The sequence below is a fragment of the Mobula birostris genome, chromosome 3 (genome assembly GCF_030028105.1).
Source record: "Mobula birostris isolate sMobBir1 chromosome 3, sMobBir1.hap1, whole genome shotgun sequence".
In the NCBI taxonomy this organism is placed as follows: domain Eukaryota; kingdom Metazoa; phylum Chordata; class Chondrichthyes; order Myliobatiformes; family Myliobatidae; genus Mobula; species Mobula birostris.
This window is the reverse complement of record NC_092372.1, coordinates 182,412,961-182,427,655: the sequence shown is the minus strand read 5'-3', so window position 1 is coordinate 182,427,655 and position 14,695 is coordinate 182,412,961. Positions and strand designations below refer to the sequence as shown.

The 14,695-nt window shown below is 39.8% G+C and overlaps 1 protein-coding gene across 2 annotated transcripts in view; it reads right to left on the bottom strand.

Moving 5' to 3' along the window:
* The window catches only part of LOC140195467 (voltage-dependent L-type calcium channel subunit beta-2-like), a 331,456-nt gene extending 317,218 nt beyond the window's left edge, over positions 1-14,238 (bottom strand). For both annotated transcript variants that reach the window (XM_072253796.1, XM_072253799.1), the window contains exons 1-2: positions 13,897-14,238; positions 12,066-12,158 (exon numbers count right to left, since the gene is read on the bottom strand). In XM_072253796.1, the coding sequence (XP_072109897.1) occupies positions 12,066-12,158; positions 13,897-13,965 (162 nt within the window). In that variant the 5' untranslated portion in view covers positions 13,966-14,238. The remainder of the gene's footprint in view (positions 1-12,065; positions 12,159-13,896) is intronic.
* Between the last annotated feature and the right edge of the window lie 457 nt (positions 14,239-14,695).

Below are 14,695 nucleotides of genomic sequence, written 5' to 3'. Positions count from 1 at the left end.
GCATACGAAGAATCAAAAATTAGTGGGAAGATAGAGGATTGGGAAGTTTTTAAAAACCTACAGAGAGCAACTAAGAAATCATTAGAAGGGAAAAGATGAAATATGAAAGCAAGCTAATGAATAATATCAAAGTTTCAAAGGTTTCAAATGTACATTTAATGTCAGAGAAATGTATATGATATATATCCTGAAGTGCTTTTTCTTCGCAAAGTGGATAGTAAAATTTTATTCAAGTATGTAAAAATAAAAGTGAAATGAGAACAGATATAGGACCGCTAGAAAATGAGGCAGGAGAAATACTATCGGGGGACAAGGAGATGGCTGATGAACTAAATGAGCATTTTGCATCAGTCTTCACTGTGGAAGGCACTAGCAGTATGCCTGATGTTGTAGTGTGTGAAGGAAGAGAAGTGGGTGCAGTTACTATTACAAGTGAGAAGGTGCTCAAAAAACTGAAAGACCTAAAGGTACATAAGTCACCCAGACCTGATGAACTGCACCCTCAGGTTCTGAAAGAGGTAGCATTAGAGATTGTGATGACATTAGAAATGATCTTTCAAAAATCGTTGGACTCTGGCATGGTGCCAGGGGACTGGAAAATTGCAAATGTCACTTCACTCTTTAAGAAAGGAAGAAAGCAGCAGGAAGGAAATTATAGACCAGTTAGCCTGACCTCAGTGGTTGGGAAGATGTTTGAGTCAATTGTTACGGATGAGGTAATAGAGTACTTGGTGACACAGGATAAGGTAGTACAAAGTCAGCATAGTTTCCTTCAGGGAAAATCCTGCCTGACAAACCTGTTAGAATTCTTTGAGGAGATTACAAGTAGGATAGATAAAGGAGATGCAGTGGATGTTGTATACTTGGACTTTCAGAAGGCCTTTGACAAGGTGCCACACATGAGGCTGCTTAACAAGTTAAGAGCCCATGGTATTACAGGAAAGTTACTAACATGGTTAGAGCATTGGCTGATTGGTAGGAGGCAGTGAGCGGGAATAAAAGGATTCTTTTCTGGTTGGCTGCCAGTGACTAGTGGTGTTCCGCAGGGGTTGGTGTTGGGACCACTTCTTTTTATGCTGTATATAAATGATTTAGATGATGGAATAGGTGGCTTTGTTGCCAAGTTTGCAGATGATACATAGACTGGTGGAGGGGCAGGTAGTGTTGAGGAAACTGGTAGGATGCTGAAGGACTTAGACAGATTAGGAGAATGGGCAAGCAAGTGGCAAATGAAATACAATATTGGAAAATGCATGGTCATGCTGTTTGGGGGTAGAAATAAATGTATGGACTATTTTCTAAACAGGGAGAAAATCTAGGAATCTGAGATGCAAAGCAACTTGAGAGTCCTTGTGCAGAATGTCATAAAGGTTAACTTGCAGGTTGAGCTGGTGACGAGTAAGGCAAATGCCATGTTAGCATTCATTTCAAGAGGTCTAGAATACAAGAGCAAGGATGTGATGCTGAGGCTTTATAAAGCTCTGGTGAAACCTCACCTTGAGTTTTGTTAATAATTTAGGGCCTCTCATCTTAGAAAAGATGTTCTGGCATTGGAGAGGGTCCAGAGGAGGTTCACAAGGATGATTCCAGGAATGAAGGGCTTATCATACAAGGAACGTTTGATAGCTCTAGGTCTGTACTCACTGGAATTCAGAAAAATGAGGGGGGAATCTCATTGAAACTTTCAAATGTTGATAGGCCTAGACAGAGGAGATGTGGAAAAGGTGCTTTCCAGGGTGGGAGAGTCTAGGACAAGAGGGCACAGCCTCAGGTTAGAGGGGGTCCTTTCAAAACAGAGGTGTGAAGAAATTTCTTTAGCCAAAGGATGGTGAATTTGTGGAATTTGTTGCCACAGGCAGCTGTGGAGGCCAGGTCGTTGGGTGTATTTAAGGCAAAGATTGATAGATTCTTGATTGGACATGGCATCAAAGGTTACGGGGAGAAGGCCAGGAACTGACATTGAGAAGGAGAAGAGAAAGGGATCAGCCTTAAATGAATGGCAGAGAAGGCTCGATGGGCCAGATGCTTAATTCTGCTCCTATGTCTTACGGTCTTATAGTGTGTCAGACATGGCTATAAGCAGCATTGAGGCCCCACAGGGGACTGTATTGGCTCTCTTCCTCTTTACCCCATATACCTCAAACTTTAGATACAACACTGAGTCATGTCATTTACTGAAATTCTCTGACGACTCAGTTGGGTGTATAAAGGGAGGACCCCATATACCTCAAACTTTAGATACAACACTGAGTCATGTCATTTACTGAAATTCTCTGATGACTCAGTTGGGTGTATAAAGGGATGGATAAATACAGAGCCCTGGTGGAGGATTTGGTCAAATGGTGCAAGCTGAACCATCTGCAGCTCAACATTAGTAAGACAGAGGAGTTGGTGATGGACTTTAGGAAGACTGAGCCTGCATTGCTCCCTTTTACTGTGGATGGTGAAGATGAGAATGTACTGAGGGCCTACACATACCTGGGGGTGCACCTGGATGACAGGCTTGAATGGAGCACCAACACAGAGGCTGTGTACCAGAAGGGTCAGAGTCGCCTTTGCTTCTTGAGGAGACTGTGGTCCTTTGGAGTACGCAGGCCTCTCTTTCACATGTTCTACTAGTCTGCTGTTGCCAGCTCGATCTTCTATGCATTCGTGTGCCAGTACAATCTTCTATGCATTGAGCAAAAACAGTAGCAGATGTGCTGGGGCAATGGCATCAATACGGGTGATGCCAACAGGCTCGATAAACTGATTAGAAAGGCTGGCACTGTTATAAGAGTCAAAATGGACACACTGGATGCTGTGGTAGAACAAAGGACCCTATGGAAAATCCTGGTAATTCTGGACAATGGTTCTCACCCTCTGCGTGCCACCTTGGAAGAACAGAGGAGCACTTTTAGTCATAGATTAAGAAAACCTCGCTACTCAAAGAGTTCTACATGAGGTCATTCTTACCCTCAGCCATTAGGCTCTATAATAAGTCAATCTATAGCTGAGGAAGTGATGAACCCCTCCTGTTAGGCCATAGGACCATAAGACATAGAACCAGAATTAGGTCATTCAGTCCATCAAGTCTGCTCCACCATTCCATCATGGCCGATCCTGGATCCCACTCAACCCCATACATCTGTCGTCTCGCCATAACCTTTTATGCTCTGACCAATCGGGAGACTCTTCATTTTCATTTTAAATATCCCCATGGTTTTGGCCTCCACTGCTGTCTGTGGCAAAGCATTCCACAGATTCAAAAATCTCTGGCTAAAAGTTCCTCCTTACCCCTATTCTAAAAGGTCATCCCTCACTTTTGAGGCTGTGCCCTCTAGTTTTGGATACCCCCTTAATAGGAAACGTCCTCTCCACATCCACTATATCCTGTCCTTTCAACACTCAGTAGGTTTCAATGAGATCCCCCACCCCACGCATTCTACTAAATTCCAGTGAGTACAGGCCCAAAGCAGCCAAATGCTCCTCATATGTTCACCTTTCTTCCCTGGAATCATCCTCGTGAACGTCCTCAGGACTCTGTCCAATGACAACACATCCTTTCTGAGATATGGGGCCTAAAACTGCTGACAAAACTCCAAGTGCCGCCTGGCTAATGTCTTATAAAGCCTCAACATTACCTCCTTGTTCTTATATTCTACTCCCCTTGAAATAAATACCAACACTGCATTTGCCTTCTTTACCACGGACTCAACCTGTAAATTAACCTTCTGGGTGTCTTGCATGAGGACTCCTAAGTCCCCTTGCACCGCTGATGTTTGAATTTTCTCTTCATTTATTTAGATAATGGTCTACACTTTTGTTCCTTTTACCAAAATGCCAAAATACTTTATCATACATTTCCCAACACACTTTTTTTGCCCATTCTTCCAATTTGTCTAAGTCTTGCAGCAACCACAATGCTTCCTCAGCACTACTTACTCCTCCACCTATCTTCGTATCATCTGCAGACTTTGCCACAAAGCTACCAATCACATTAGCTAAATGAGATGGAGGAGGAGGAGAAGATGGCGACGCGACACAGCGAGCAGCATCCACTCCAGTGAATGATATCTGTTATCTGTCAAGTAGGGTGCCGTGCACAATCCTGATTTGATGGAGACAGACGTGAGAGCATGGAGGAACATCTGGAAAAGCTTCTGAAATGCCTGCTTCACTGCCACTGCTACTATGTGATCCAGAATCTCCGGAGAAGGCCCCAAGTCCTCGGCTTTGCTTGCTGCTCGGCGGCCGGGGTAAGGTCAAAGCACTCGGCAGAGGATGGTGCTCGGGAAACTGTATCGGAGAGGCTGGTTGGAGACTCAAAGTTTTCGGACGGTCTCAGAGTCGGCTGTGGTCGGGTGCTTCCAAGGCATCGGCAAGTTGTTGGTGCCTGGAGGTTTATGGCAGGGAGAGTTTCTCCCTTTTGCCACCTGCTATTGGGACTATCGGGAGTCAATCGGAACTTTGAGACTTTTTTTTACCGTGCCCATGGTCTGCTCTTTATCAAATTATGGTATTGTTTTGCACTGCTGTAACCATATGTTATAGTTATGTGGTTTTGTCAGTGTTAGTCTTTTGCTTGTCCTGTTTTTTTTTTGTGATATCACTCTGGAGGAACATTGTATCACTTCTTAATGCATGCATTTCTAAATGACAATAAACAAGGACTGTGTGTCCTCATAATCTAATCTAATCTAAATAATTTACAAACAATATGAAAAGTAGTGGTCCCAATATTGACCCCTGAATAACACCACTAGTCACTGGCAGCCAACCAGAAAAGGGCCCCTTTATTCCCACTCACTGCCTCCTGTCAGCCATTCTGCTATCCATGCCAGTATCGTTTCTGTTATGCCATGGGATTTTATCTTGTTAAGCAACCTCACGTGTGGCACCTTATCAAACGCCTTCTGAAAATGCAAGTTCTAAAAAATTTGTCAGACAAGATTTCCCTTTCCAGAAAGCACGTTGGCTTTGACTTATTTTATCATTAGTATCCAAGTTCCCCGAAACCTCATCGTTAACAATGGACTTAAGCACTTTCCCAACCACTGAAGTTGGGCTTACTGGCCTATAATTTCCTTTCTTTTGTCATCCCCCTTCTTAAAGAGTGGAGTGACATTTGCAATTTTCCGGTCCTCCAGAATCATGCCAGAATCAAGTGATTCTTGAAAGATCATACCAATGCATCTGCTATCTGTTCAGCAAGCTCTTTTAGAACTCTAGGATGTAGTCCATCTGGTCCAGGTGATTTATCAACCTTGAGACCTTTGAGTTTGCCTGGCACTTTTTTCTTTATAATGACAATGACACTCACTCCTGCTCCCTGACCCTCACGGACCCCTGGCACACTGCCAATGTCTTCCACAGTAAAGACTGATGCAAAGTACTTATTAAGTTCATCCACCATTCCATTGTCCCCCAATTCTACCTCACCAGCATCACTTTCCAGTTCTCCATTATCATCTCTCACCTCTCTTTTACTCTTTATATAACTGAAAAAACCTTTCAGTATCCTGCATTATACCATTGGCTAGTTTGCCCTCATATTTCATCTTTTCACTTCTTATGGATTTTTAGTTGCCTTTTGTTACATTATATGTCCTTTCCTTGGCTTTTATGCAGTCCTTAACTTCTCTTCTCAACCACGGTTGCCTATTCCTGCCATTTGAGAACTTCTTCTGTGGGATATATCTATCCTGGGCCTTATGACCTATTCCCAAAAACTTCAGCCACCTCTGCTCTGTTGTCATTCCCACCAGTAACTCCCTCCAATCCACGTGGACAAGCTCCTCTCTCATGCCTCTGTAATCCCCTTCATTCCATTACAATACTGATATCTGTCAGTCATGCTTCTCCCTCTCAAATTGCAGTATGAATTCAATCATATTATGATCACTGCCTGCTAAGGGTTCCTTTGCTTAACCTCTCTAATAAGATCCAGGTTATTACACAACTCCCAATCTAAGATAGCCTTTCCCCAAGTAGGCTCAAGCACAAGCTGGTCTAAAAAGCCACCTTGTAGGTGTTCAACAAATTCCCTCTCCAGCAATCCAACGCCAACCTGATTTTTTCCCAATCCCCTTGCTTATTGTAAGCCCATTACCTTTATTATACGCCCTTTCCAGCTCCTTTTGCAATCTCAACCCCACATTTTGGCTACTACTTGGAGGCCTACATATGATTCCCATAATAGTTTTTTTACCCTTGCTGTTTCTTATCTCCACCACAAAGATTTGACATTCCCTGACCCTATGTCACCTCTTTCATACGCCATACCGACCAATCTTTAATTGTGCACGAGTTCATCCACCTTATTCAGAATACTACGTGTATTTAGTCCTGCATCTTTCCCCTTTTGAATTTTACCTGTGTTACAATGTAACTATTTGCACTGTCTCCATTTATACCCAATCATTTGCATATCCTTCCTTACATTCATATTACACCCATCATCTACTTTTAAACATGCTGGCTCATCCTTAGCTCTATCAGACTGGTTCCCATCCCCCTCAGATTCAAGTGCAAGCTGTCCCTTTTGTACAGGTCACACCTGCCCCAGAAGACGTCCCAATATGTCCAGAAATCTGAATCCCTGCCCCCTGCTCCAATTCTTCAGCCGTGTTGACTGCTTCAGGTTTCTTATTTTTTATTGTTTCTTATTTCTCTTTTAATATTTGTGTATTTGTATATCTATGCAATTGCAATGCTACTGTGACACTGTAATTTCCTTTGTGATCAATAAAGTTTCTATCTATCCATCTAGGATATCTCTTCAGAAGAGATTAGGAGAAGTTTCTTTAGCCAGAGTGTGGTGAATTTGTGAAATTCATTGCTGAAGACAGCTGTGAAAGCCAAGTTATTGGGTACAATTAAATCAGATGTTGACAGGTTCTGGATTACTAAGGATGTCAAAGGTTACTGGGAAATGACTGGAGAATGGGGTACACGGAAAAACTAAATTAGCTGTGATTGAATGGCGGATGGAACTCAGTGGGTTGAATGGCCTAACTCTGCTCCTCTATCTAACGGTCTTTTTATTTCAAAATTTAGACTATTGCTTTCTTATGTTCAATCAATCTGAGAAATATTAATCTTTCACAATATTCATCTTTTCAACACATAGCTTAGACACAGACAAGCCTCCATCTTGTTTTAGCAACTGCTAAAAATGTATTAATATAGCCCTTTAAATGTGAAATTATGTCACGTTCTTTCTGTTAAAGAGTTATATTTTTTACATCTATAGTATCTTCATTACACCAGATTAAAATCTTTCACAAAACATGTTTGTTCAAGTAAGTGAAAAGTTCGTTTTCTATAGGCAGATAATGCAAACATAAATGGACCTATAATTCTTATACTTTGTTTTAATCCCAATTGCTAAGATATTAACTTTTGCACTGCCATGCAAACCTAAACGATTTAAGTTTGAAAATTGACAACTGATTATGAAACACTTTGTCTTCTGAAATGCAAGGTTATTTTATTGCAAGGTTCATTAAGTTTTAAGAAATATGTTATATCAAAAGAGAAGATTTTCAACTTGGAATAGCTCAAAATCTATTTTCTTTATACATTTGAAAAGCATGTTACTTTACTAAATATTTTGCTTGTACATATTATCGAAATAATACTTTGATATATTACAAAGGAAGTGAAACATCATCAGCAGTACTGCTTCTCGGTTGTTATATTAAACATAATTGCTTATTACTGTTCAGCTACTTTTTTAAATACTCATGAGAAAGTGTGACAAGATTTTCTCAGTACCCAATGTCACCTGAGTGGACTGCCTGTTCTATCATTGCTTTAAATGGACATTTTTCACATATATTATTTGGAGTATTGCTGCAAATAACACTACAGTAAATCATGTGAAGTGCCTTAAAATATTTCTCAGATGTGCAATAATGTGCTGTGTGAATGATACTCTTTGCTGAAATTAATCTTAACGCTGAATACAGGTACAGGAGATGAAAGTTGAACCTAACAGCTGGTATCAAAATCTGATTTATTTTCACTGACAAATGATGCCAAATTTCATGGCAGCAGTACAATGCAAAAACATGAAAAATCATAAATTATGAAATAAATAAATAGTGCAAAAGAAGAGCAATAACAAGTTAGCATTCATGGACCGTTCAGAAAGCTGATGGAAGAGGAGAAGCTGTTCCTAAATCATTGAGTATGTGTCTACATCCATTAGGAACAATAAGAGGTTTTGAATAAGAAAGCAGAGAGCTCATGATGATTGTGTTGACAGTTGGAGAAAACTATGTTACTTTGGATCCCTCCCTATAAGAGGGATATTATAAATCTGCAGAAAACGCAACACAACATTAGCATACTGACATCAAGGACTGGAGACCAAATTATCAGAAAAGGCTTGAAAGAGTAGATTGTGATTGAGATAGTGTAAGTTATGAGAAAAATATAGCTGTTCCCAACAGAAATAACTGCAGATTCTGGGAATCTGGATCAGCATGTACCAGTTCTGCCAAAGGGCCTTCATGACTATCTGAAATGAAAACAGAAAATACTGCAGATACTCAGCAGATCAGGTAGTAACCATGAAAAGAGAGAGAGAAACACATTAACATTTCAGGTCAATAACCTTCCGGCATTTTCTTTTGTTCTTAATAATCACAGGTAGATATATCAAAAACAAGCAATAAATATATGATAAAGCAGAAGATTACAATAACATTGTTCAATGTACTTACTGTTTAGTATGTAGTTATTAAGTTCTGTAAAGCTTTACCATGATTAGTACAGCATTTATATTTGCTGTGTTTATGACACAGGCACATTAAATTGATATTTTGGGATGGACTTATATGTGCTCTTGTTACAGTTGTTTCAATCATTTAATGAGGCGAGCAACATGGGGCATTCCCGTGCTTGACTTTCCCTATGAATGACAACTGGTCATGAAGTGGACTGATCAATAGATAAAGTTAGTATTAACAAGTATTAACAGAAGGAGCAACTTGGCCCCATCATGCTGGCTTGTAGAACAAACATCCATGTCTATTCCCATAGTCCTGCCTTTTTCTAAAACCCAAAACACATTATGTTCATTTTCAGGTGTCTATCTACTTCCTTCTTCAAATTATATATTAAAACAGTTCCCATTGTGTTTTCAGGTATAGCCGAATCCCAACCATTTCCTGAGTGAAAAGAAAAATTCTTCTCATTGCCTCCCTAGATCTCAAGAGAGATTAACTATTCTACCAAGACGTTGAAAATTGTTGAAACTTCAACTATGCCTGACACTTATTTTTTCACATTGTAAAGACAGCGATTAGAGTCTCACCACTCAAATCTCACATTCTCGCTAACAATTCAGTAAGCATCCTCCATAGGGTCACAAAACACAGAATCAAGCCCTTCAGCCCACTAAGTCGATGCTGATCATCAACCACCCATTTACACTAACTCTACAGGGATAGAATTTTATTTCATTCTTCCCATACTCCTTTCAACACCTCTTGTATTCTACCCCTCATCTACACACGAGGGCAATTTATAGGGGCCAATTAATCCAACATACCTTTCAGATGTCGGCATAAGCTAGAGCACCCAGAGGGAATTCACCCAGTCATGGGGAGAGCATGCAAACTCCACACAGACAGCACAAAAGATCAGGATTGAAACTATCACTCCATATGCATGATATTCCAAATTGTCCATTGATCTTCAGCTAAGGCTAAGTAATACATAAATTTCTAAACTTTAATTTTTCCAAAAAAATGCATATGATTGCATTTTAATAGTAAACTATTAATTGAGGCAACAGTGATACACAAGGTTAATTTTTCAATTCTGTGAGCCTATGAGCCTTATCAGAGCTAACTCACCTGTGATAGTGAAAAGTTAAGACTTGAAACTATGACTTTGTTTCTCTTTCCAGATATCATATGTGCCCTGGTGTCTATTTCTAGTATCTGCAGAATTTAAGTTAAGCAAAATATACTTCTTTATATGTAAAATCAGAGGCAACCTGTTTGGTAAACAGTGTTGTGCGATTTTGATAATTAATGTATTGAGTGGAAATTAAGTAAGTGTGTCTATGTTGTCAGCCTTCTTTATTACAGCTGACAGTAAATTATTTCCTGACAGTATGACTAACTTATTAACACGATTTCACACTCAGCAGACCTAGATGTTGTCATTATAAATTTTAGACTAAAATCAGTTGAAGTACATTGATAGCTAGTTTAAGATGTCTGTTGACTACAGTTTAAATCATAACTGAAGTGGAAATTGAAAATGCTGGAACTGATTTCAAGCAACTGGGTTATAACTTGAAAAGGAGAAACACACACAAAATACTGGAGGAACTCAGCAGGCCAGGCAGCATCTTTGAAAAAGAGTAAACAGTTGACATTTTGGGCTGAGACTCTTCATCAGGACTTCTCAGATGAATTTGAATAGTTATTGATTCCTAAAACTCTTATTCTAAGTCTTGGGATTTTATTACCCTTTCTGAGCACCCTTGGTCAAACATTATGCTCTCTGCCAACAAACACTGTCTAATAAAGTGACAGTACAGTCTAATAGATAGACAGATATTTTATTGATCCCAAGGAATCATTAGCATTAGTCATAGTAGATTACAAGTTCATATATCTACAATATTAGACTATTGTACTCTATACAATTTTAAGTAAGAAGAATAAATAAAAATACGTTTTCTGAAACAGTCTAACGGGAGGGAGTCATCACTTCCCCAGCTATAGGTTGACTCATTATAGAGCCTTTTGGCTGAGAGTAAGAAGGACCCCATATAGTGCTCTTTGGAGCAGTGCAGTTGTCTCAGTCAAGAGGAACACCTAATAGAGAAAGTATACTTGTTGGTGTTGCTAATGGCATTTCATGTCATTGCTGTGATGTTATGAACTAAGCAGTGGCTGGGCTTGCTTATTTTTGCTTTCAAGTAAATGCATGAGTTGAAGGAACTAAAAGGTGAAGAGGTTAAGCATAGCTACATAGTAGAGTAAAAATGTGCATATGTCTTATATGCACCCTAAAGCCAAGAGTTTTGTGAAATGGTAGTATAGTTCTGGATCACTACAGACTCAGATAGAAACTTTATTCTTTAAGATACCTACTGAAGATATTCACTGAAATTTGTTAAAAGTACAACATACTATAAATATCACCCGTATGATTGACCTCAATATGGAAAGGTATTTATGATGTTGCTGCCTGTGACTATTGCTCAGGCCAGCATCAATGCAATAAAGAGAGTTAAATAGAGCTGGATTTGTTTTATCTTCTGTCTTTTGCCATAAATTCTGCCACATTTGTGCACTTATTTTCAGTCACTGTTTCACAAATAGTTCTTCATTCCAAGCTTACTTTGTTCTACTTGCTGCTTGTGAAACACAACCTTTCTTTCGTACAACCAGCTTCTATCCAATGCTGTATTCATATTCACTTGGTTCCTTCCACCTCTTCAAGTTTCAATGACAAAAAAGAGCCAGCCATCAAATGCTGAATTATTTTATGAATATTTGAGTATTTTCTTTTTGGTTAAAGGAAGATATATCACATTCCCTTGTTTCTCCCTTTACCAACCTGCCTAAAATTGAGCAAACATTATCATAAAAAAATAAAAATTTGACAGCATATCCATCAGTAAATATGTTACTCAGATGGCCCTTCTAGGCAATTGATATTAGTCAGCCAAAATCCACATATTATACAAAGTATCAGAAAGTGTTATTACTGAGGTTAGTTATTTTCCTCTGTTAATGTAAAAACTGATGCACTAAATTACATGCATGAGAAAAACTAGGAATTGAGATGAGAAATTGCCTTTTCTTATGATTAAAATGTGGAAATGTGAAGTTTGTGGTTTATAAAGCATTGAATATAGTTACAATCTGTGCCACTAGAATTAAATTTGTGCTGATATGAAAAATGGAATATCTGCCCATGGTCTAGCAATGTATACACGCAGTAACTTTCAATATGCCTTTTTTTTAAATAGTTACCATCTTCACTTTATTATTGGCCATCACTATTAGTATAAAAGCACAGAAAACACAAACATTTAAAAAGCACCATACCTGTCTCACAAAGCTGTTGGATGTAGTATCTGATGAGGTACTGCCTTCAGATCCTTTGAACCTGTTTTTCCTTATTGCACCTCTTCCAGAAGACTAGGGAGAGAAATAATGCAATATCATTATCATGCAGACTGGCTGCAATACTCTAATTACTAAAATTAAAAGCAATAAAAAATCTACAAAGCAATATCTTTCCTGAATTGACAGTGCATTAGGAAAATTGAAATCTGCACCAATACTATATTATTAATCTCAGAACATTCAAATTTAACAAAAACTCCAGACTCAGCAGATATGTATACACTGTAGGGAATTGGGCAATATTGAAGTCTATTTAATGAAGAAAACACAAAAGCATCTCAGAGAATTTCTTTGAAATAATTGCTTTTTGCCCAGTTTAAACTGTGGAGATTCAAGGTCTTGGCACATTATTGATTTTACAAATACCTCATTTAATGTTGGGTGTTTAAACCTGATCATTATGGGATTTAACTATTGAGCCAAAAGCATAAAAGCAACTTTAGTCAAAGAAAAATAAAGCCTTTGTTTTCAGAATCAGAAACAGGTTTAATTTGTTAAATACATGATAGATACAGAAAAAAAATGAGGTAGGTTTCATGGGTTCAATGTCCATTTAGAAATCAGATGGCAGAGGGGAAGAAGCTATTCCTGAATTGTTGAGTGTGTGCCTTCAGGCTTCTGTACCTCCTTCCAGACGGTAACAGTGAGAAGAGGACATCTCCTGGGTGGTGGGTGTCCTTAACGATGGACACAGTGTTTCTGAGGCACTGCTTCTTGAAGATGTCTTGATACTACGGAGGCTAGTACCCATGCTTGCTTGATGGCATTAGACTGTTTTTGAATAAGTGTTTCCATAACCTTCAAAAAAACAATTTCAAATCACTTGCTGATTTGGTGATTTCAGAATTATGTAGTTCGGTTCCTTGCTGGGTACCTGCAGACCATATCTTGGAGCTTCTTAGTTTCATCCAAATACCATCATTTTCACCAAATGTGAAGTGAACTTCAATTACTAGAAAACACTTCAGTCATTATGCATTTGAATTGAGAAGTACTTACCTTTAAAAACATTGGGAAACTATTCACTTCGGGAGGAAGAGAATCGTTACTCTTGTTTTTTGTTTGTTTCAAATGGAGGACTAGGTCATTTTATTTTTGCATCACGTGTCCTAGGAGAGCTATTGGGCAGTCTAGCTCGAGCCTGATTTCCGTAAGACGTTTATTTTGCTGTGAGACTAGTATAAAAGCAGTCAATATGGGAAAATAGGTTTAACGTTGAAAGGAATACGATGTGGATTACGAAACGTATACCATTATCTTCCAAAGAGCCAATATATCATATTAAGTCTCGACTCCAACTAGGTGACAAGGAGCCCTGACCATAAGAAACACGCTTTTGCCACGATCCTACCAGATTTCTCATTAGTAGATATCCTCATTAATTAGGCAGGTACTTGAGCTTAAAAATGCACTGCAGCCAATAGCAGGCAACTTCTCATTTCATTTTAGTATTCTATAATTACACCCTCGAAGATCTCTTCTTCTACCCGGAGCCTTTTCTCTATTAAGTTTGATCCCTGCCCTCATCAGAGGAATTAAACAGAAATCAACATTTGTACAGCAGAGCGGACAACACCAGTATCCGACAAAGTGTTCCTTGTGGAGTGTAAGTCTCTCATTGATAGAGAGCTACACACACCATATACATGCACGTATAACACACACACACACACACACACACACACAGAGTACAAATTGCAATTTTAAAACTTGGGCGATTAAATGACAAGATATGACCATTTTAAGTTACCTGAATGCTTGGGGTTTCTAGGATACCCATCCTAATCTCTTGGGTTTTGGACATGTTGCCGCGAACCATTTGAAAGGCTGGGCTGTTTTCTCAGTGACGGAGATTCTGGCTGTGGACACACACTCCGTAGGGCAGAGAGGGAATGGTCATTGCTTCCCGTCTGCTTGCGGGAGCCGGTTAGGCACCGAGAGCTGGCATCCCTTCAGAGAGCAGGATCCCAGCCCGACGCTCGCTGGTGGGCGCCTCCGAGCACTTCGCTTCCCTCCTTTATTTGTCTTTCTAACCAGACACTGTTGCACCTTCGGTCTCTGTGCTGCTGCTCCGCACGGTATCCGGTGTGGACAGACGGCGCCCGCCTTGGTTGCAGTTGCGCTGGAGACGGGAGATGCCAACTGGCAGCGGTGGGCTGTAGGGGCGGAGTGAGCACGTCAGGCTTCCTCTTCGCATCGGGGGAGAGCGCTGTCAACTCATTCACGCCCAGCCGCTCCAAGCCGGGTTATAATTCTACTGGATTTTCAAAATAAATAATGCATTTAGCCGATCGGACTGATACACTACATTGGCGTGTGAACAATAGAGAACATTAACCCCAGAAAGCACCGTCAGTAAATCACCCCCAGAGAAAACTGTCTTTGGGTCTTCAGGACATGTAGCATCCGTGGAAAGTGACATAGAGTTTACATTTCGAGATAATCACCTACTACCCCACTGGCCTTCAAGTCTAGCACATAATTCTCCGTAACTTCCCCCATCTCCGACGGGTTCCTACCACCAAGCATATATTTCCCTTCCCACCACC